Source organism: Phasianus colchicus, chromosome 20, assembly GCF_987193195.1.
Source record: "Phasianus colchicus chromosome 20, bPhaCol1.hap1.1, whole genome shotgun sequence".
Classification (NCBI taxonomy): domain Eukaryota; kingdom Metazoa; phylum Chordata; class Aves; order Galliformes; family Phasianidae; genus Phasianus; species Phasianus colchicus.
Genome location: NC_143455.1, coordinates 10855462 through 10861562, shown reverse-complemented (window position 1 = coordinate 10861562; position 6101 = coordinate 10855462). Strand labels below are relative to the sequence as shown.

The 6101-nt window shown below is 52.8% G+C and overlaps 1 protein-coding gene across 1 annotated transcript; it reads right to left on the bottom strand.

Annotated features, from left to right (window-relative positions):
* Positions 1-937: 937 nt before the first annotated feature.
* On the bottom strand, positions 938-5679 carry OTOP3 (otopetrin 3). Its single transcript, XM_031598593.2, has 6 exons — positions 5292-5679; positions 4272-4408; positions 3653-3711; positions 2987-3105; positions 1884-2812; positions 938-1185 (listed from the first exon to the last, which is right to left on the bottom strand). The coding sequence occupies exons 1-6, from the start codon at positions 5677-5679 to the stop codon at positions 1015-1017; spliced, it is 1803 nt and encodes a 600-aa protein (XP_031454453.2). The 3' UTR covers positions 938-1014.
* Positions 5680-6101: the final 422 nt, after the last annotated feature.

The following is a 6101-nucleotide window of genomic DNA, read 5'->3' as shown; positions in this document are numbered from 1 at the left end:
CTGTAATCCTCTGTGTGGACGTTGTGAAATGGATGTGCAAAGCAGCTGTGGGGATAAGTGTTGGTGTGAGAGGAGTTGGCAGGAGGCTTGGCGGTGGCTGCAGTGGGTCTTTCTTGAACTGGCTCTGCGTGTGAGGGTGGGACCTTTGCTAGTGTAAAGGTGAGAGCTTTGTAAGTAGCATCAAGTAAAGATCAGCCATTGCACTTCTGTGGCACTCCTTACTTGAGACCGTGAGTGCCTGAAAGGGGGAATAGTGTTTATTTTCATCAAGGCAAAGTAATGTTATTGCTTCCGTTTTCAACAGTGGGAAAAGTTGCCCTGAAATGGTGCAAACCTGCAGGCCTGTCTGAGCAGGTACCTCTTTGGTGCTGAGAGCTGCAGGAGTGTGGTGCTCCAGTGCAGCAGAGTCCTACAAGATTAGCTCAAGTTGGTATGCTGGATGTCAGCACCGGGATCAAACAATTAACCTGTGCTGGCCGTGACAGTGACTGCCAGCATCACGATCCATTTGGACACTGCACGTAACAAGTGTACATCTGGTTCATTTGTGAATGACTGTGGGTGTGCTTCTAGAGTGCCTGGTGCTGCTAGGGCCTTTCTGTGCTGTGGTTGGCAAGCAGTGGTGAGGCTGTGGTGGTCCTGGACTGTGTTTTGAACTTATGTGCAGTGTAGGTCGGTCCTTGCTGCTCTTGCATTCTTTTATCTGGGAGATTTCAGTAGCAGCTGCTAAAGCCCCACTTTTTATCATACAGCACCCAGTGGCAGATGCTGAGAAGTTCCAGCATGCTTCTATAGAGCAGTAATGCAGCTTGTTAATGAGTTTTCATTCTGTTCTCTATGGAGAAAAAAAGCAGCAACACAAAACCACCTGCTTTTCTTTGGAAGCTTATGGAAATGTTGTGCAAGGAGAAGTCAAAACAAGCTGGAAAGAAAAAGCTGAAATGCTTCCACGTGCATAGCTGCTGCTTTTGCTGCATCTTTGTTCAGTCCCATCTCACCGCGGCCTCGGTTGGCTCAGGCTGAGACGTACACCTCCAGGAGCCCCCCGACGGAGTGCATGCGGTAGAAGACGCTCAGCGGGAGGCCGAAGTTCACGATGGCAAACCAGGTGGAGTAGCCATAAAACGACTTCTGCAGCCCATTCTCAAACACGGGGTGAGCCCCAAACGTGGGCATGATCCACAGCTAAAGAGGTGTAGGGAAAAAAAAAACAACAGCACACACGTCATGGGATGGCAAACTGTGATCTGCCACTGTCATCTCAGCGCTGGCTCAAGGAATTGTAGGAATATTGCAGGAGTAGCAGAGGGGTTTCATTGTGTGGGAAGAGGAGGAAAGTTGTACTGCTGACTCCTTGCTACAAGTCTAACATTGTTAAATTCTTGGGAACCGAACACTAACCCCACTCTGCCCCAGGCAGCTTCGTCTTTCCACACAATTTCACTTGGCCAATTGTTTTCCCTTTCTTAAAGCTGCAATGGAAATTGACATTTATTGAAGATTCCAAAGCAAAGTTTGCTTTATTGGGTGAGTTCCAATGCTGGAGACTTGATTATGAGGACTCACCGCTGGTACCTCATGTTTCCCCAGCTATTTCATGAAGCACCATTAGTGAGTCTGACAATGCCCTGGCTTTTAAGGATGTATTGGCTGCCTCCTTCCCATTCCCAGGAAGCCTTGCCATGTTTGAGGTAAAAGAGAGAGCCTGAAATTCCGGGAATGGAGCATTAACAAAGAAGCAGCCTTGTCTCAACTCCTTAGAAAGATGAATCCTAGTGGGCAAAGCCTTCCTGCTCAGAATGGCGGCCCAAAAGAAAGATGCACGTCTGTCTTGGTATCACAAGTTAGCAAAGCTGTGATGTAGCAAAGAAAGCAATACTTACTATGATGTTGCAAAGAACCAAGAAGAAGGAGATCTCCTTTAATGCTTTCCTCTTCCAACTCAGGTGAGAGTAGGTGTGGATATAGGACAGGGAAACTCTCCGGAACTCCTGCCCGAGCTCCAGCACGCTGACTCGCCTCTGCTCAGGGGCTTCGCGGCTGCGCTCTTCGCTCACTTCTTCCTCCTTGCTGGCAGAGGTCTGTGAGTGCTCCTGATTGCTGCTTGGTGCTGCCACCCCTTCACCAGGCAGCTCTGGGACTGCGGAGAGCTGCCCAGCGTGCGTTGTGTGCTGGGCCTCTGCTGCTATGTATGGCTGCCGTTGGAGCCCATCGATAATGAAGATGTTTTGGGTGATGTACTGAAAGATGAGGAGGACGGAATAGGACAGGATGAGGCTGTTCAGCATGTCCCTGGGGTTGGTGGCCACAATGGCGACAATGGAGAAGTAGGACATGGCGATCTGGCCAAGGGCTGCTCCCATCAGCAGCACCACATCCAGGCTGCGGGTTGGGTTCTTCAGTGTGTCCAGCTCCCTTTTTTCCAAGGTGTGGATGATTGTCCCAATAACTGCAACCACGCACATCAGGGGCAGGAGCACGATGTAGTAGGAATAATACAACACGAAGACCTGGTAATTGGGGGCTGAGCCTGTGGCCTGGATCTGGTACATCATGAAGACGCAGATCCCAATGATTACGGCGGCAGCACCCAGCAGTGGCCCGAAGACCACTCCCTGGAGCTTGAATTTGGGCTTGACGTGAGCGATGTGGTGGTGGCTGATGCGTCGCCCCACGTTCTTCCACATGACGTACAGCACAGAGCAGCAGATGAGGCAGTACTCGGTGTTGAAGGGATAGAGCAGGATGTAGCCCTTCTGGAAGACTTTGCAGGTGGTTGTGTTTGGGCACGTGCACGAGTCCGTCTCATTGCCTGGATGTAAGGAGAGGAAGGCAGCTATTAGGAGGGAGATGGTCAACATCCGATAACGGGGGAGCCTCAGAATTCTGAGGAGCTGCTTGTCCCGTCTGAATCACTGCGACCGAGGACTGCTGTGCTCACTGCATCAGCCTAACGCGAGCAGGGAGGTGGGGAAAGGAGCCTTGCCTGCCAGGCGCTGCTCCACCTCTCGCAGCTGAGATTCAATCTCCATGTGGATGGAGTCATTGGTCACCGCCAGCAGCCAGAGCAGAAGGTTGGTGGCGATGGTCAGCATCAGCCCGCACCTGGAGGAGCAGAAAGGTGCTTTTATAGCCCTGTCTGTGGCGATGGTTTATGACCGGACTGTGTGAGCACCTGCACTGGAGTGCCGCCCTTTGCTTCTTGCTTTCACATGTAAGGATGTGCACAAACATCGTGCTTTTGGCTCTGCTCTGTGTATGGGCAGCTTTCCCATTTGTGGAGGAGCAGAGCAAGCTCGCTGGTGACACCAGCTTGGGCCTGGATGCAGCTGTGGGAAGGAAGGCTGGGGCATCTCCTGGTGAGGGGAGCAGGGCAGCCAACCCGGTGGAGGAGTCATGTCATGAGCAGTGGGAGGGTGTTTGGGAATGAGAGAGGAGTGAGCTTTGTTGCAGTTGAGGGTGTGAGTGCAAACCAAAGGGGAGAGCTGGAGCGGATGGAAGGAGGATGGGTCTGGTCTGATCGGAGCCTGGGTCTTGTCTGTGCCCTCTGGGCGAGGGCAGGTGAAGGTCTAGCAGAGATGAGAAGGATAAGAAACAGAAAGAAAGAGCTTCTTTAGAGAAGCGGAAAGATTCTTTCCCCCCCTTTTCATACCTGGTGAGGTTGTGCTGAACTTGAATGCAGTCCTTAGAGTGATGCCACAGGAAAAACGCCTGCAGATCAACGACAAGCACAGCGTGAGGGGTGCAGCTGGCAGCTGCATGCGGGGGCAGGGGTGGGCAGTGCAGAGCCTTGTGGCTGCCTGGCAGGACCTGTGTGTGTGTGCCTGGGCAGCACTGGAACAAGCGCTGCCATCCTTAGGTGGCTCCAGCATGCTTGTGCCTGCACCCATGGTGGAGGCACCCATGGAAGGAGGGTGGGAATTCTGCCTGTGAGGTGCTCCTGAGCACAAAGGGTTTTGCTGGGGATGTATTTGCATGCAGGGAGGCAGGTGCAAAGATATTCCTGGCATGTTTCCTCTTTGGTCTCCCTTTTTTGTTGCTGCAAGCCAAACACTTGAGTCCTGCAGTATGTCACTTAGTTCTAGGGTCACATCTTTCCACATCGTTTTTGTCTCTCAATCTGGCACATCAGGTGGTGTCACTTGAAACTGTGTTTGCTGCTTCAATGCCTATGAGAACACCCTGCTCGCACTCACTTTCCTGAGCGTGCTCACTTCCCTCCCCAGCAACAACAGAACAGTGAGCTGCCAGGAAGGGGGAATGTGCATTACCTGGGTGGCAACAAACAGGATTTCAATGCTGGGGAACACGATTTCCACTTTGGATTTGCAGTTGATTTGAATGACACTGTAGCCAATCTGAAAGACGTTCAGGAGGATGCTGAAAGTGCCAAACAGCAGCAGTGACCCTGGGCAAACAGCAAAAGCAGAAGTGAATAAACAGAGATGAGTTTGTGGAGCATCCAAGTGTGGATGGGGAGTGAGGACTCCTGGTTCTGAGCAGGGCTGCTGTCTGCTTGGAGGCCTCCTGGTTTTGAGGAGGGGAGGAGGGGCAGCCTGGCTGCTGAGCCTGGCGTAAGGTGCTGGGACAACACAAGGTATTTCCTGTGCTTGGACAGCAGGGGGGAATGGAGTTTTTGGCCTTTTCTGTGCACTCTGGAGTGATGGAGGTAAGCGGATGGCAGGTGATGGTTTCTACCTTCTGAATACCCTGGGTGAATGTGAGGCTGAGGCTCTGCAGCACCGCCCTGCAGAGGTTGGGACCCTTCTGCTGCTCCCCCCTTTCCCCTCTGACTATCTGCACGAGGTCCTTAGGCAGCTTTCAGCTTTCTTCCCTTCACTTCTCCACACTTAATTATCAAGGCTTGCACTAGTTAGAATCTTCCTAATAGATAGAGACAGGGTTGTTTAGAAAAGTGGCATCCCACGAAGTGTGAGAAAGCTCTCAGGGAAGCCAATGTCACTGGGATGTGACTCACGGGGCAGAAACCTCCCGCTGTGCTGCTCTGTGAAAGGAGAGCAGCGCGGGGCTGCTGTGCTCAGATGCTGAGCTGAGTTGTGCTTTGAGAAGGGACCGCAGTGTGGGGTTGCTCAGGAGGATGGAGGACAGCTGAGTTCAGGGCTCTCCTGGCTGCTCTGCTTCCTCCCTGTGGCTCAAGCTATGCCCTGGAAAATCCCTGACTCCATCTCCTGTGGCTCCACGCTCTTAGTGGCAAGGAAAGAACTTCTGTATTTTCCAAGCACTGGGAGGAAAGAGAAAGGCATGGGATGATGAACTAAAGCAGGATTTACCCCTAATCCACACTGGCCCAGCATGGGTGTCCCGGTAGAGCACAGCGTGCGGCTGCCGGCTGGTGCCCAGCAGGTAGTAGATAATCCAGCACAGGCACAGGACCTTGAGGATGGACAGCAGGATCCAGACGTCCGCCAGCGTGATGGCCACGTGGTTGAAAATCATGCTGCTGATGAAGGCGCTGCCCAGAAACACCACGTTGAGGGCCAGCAGCCCTGAGAAGAGCTGCCCCGATTTCTGAGCCTGTCTGTCCCTCTGCTGCAGGGAGCAGTGCCGGTACAGCCACGACTTCTCATAGTGGATCGTGGAGGTGCCCGGTGGCGCTGAGGCCAACCTGCTGTTGCAGTGGTGGCAAGGCTTTTGCTTGGAGGCTTTGTTGCTTGGCATGGCTGGGCTGCCTGTGGGTCACCTGCAGCAGAGAGGGGCTAAAGGGGAAGGAAGGTTATAGAGAGAGTTGGGTGAGCGGGGGGAATAGATTAGGGTTTAGCCCAGGTTGGGCATTTGGGGGACAGAGAGTCATCGTAGAGTAGTGGGGAAAAGGTCATGTTACCAAAAGATGTCAGTAGACACGGGTGTTAGAAGGGGTATTTGATGACTGACCCACCAGCACTGGGAGTTGCTGGGACCAGAGGTGCCAAGTTTCCCATCCTCACCTTTCACGCCTCCACGCACAGCCCCACGTTCAAGTTTCCTCCTCTCTGTTGCTCCAAGAGTTATAGGTGGGAATGAAGAGCAAGCTCAGACCTGCTTTAAAATTCAGAGCTGTTTGGTTCTGGTTGGTGGGGCCAACCTCCTCCTTGTGCTTATGG

Bases quoted from the DNA above. Each gene is read 5' to 3' on its own strand.
- OTOP3 (XM_031598593.2), bottom strand. From the start codon at position 5,679: ATGCCAAGCAACAAAGCCTCCAAGCAAAAGCCTTGCCACCACTGCAAC. The intron at 4,409-5,291 runs GTAAATCCTGCT...CTGTTTGCCCAG, and splicing joins TGGGCCAGTGTGGATTAGGG to GGTCACTGCTGCTGTTTGGC. The intron at 2,813-2,986 runs GCAAGGCTCCTT...CCTTACATCCAG, and splicing joins GGTGGAGCAGCGCCTGGCAG to GCAATGAGACGGACTCGTGC.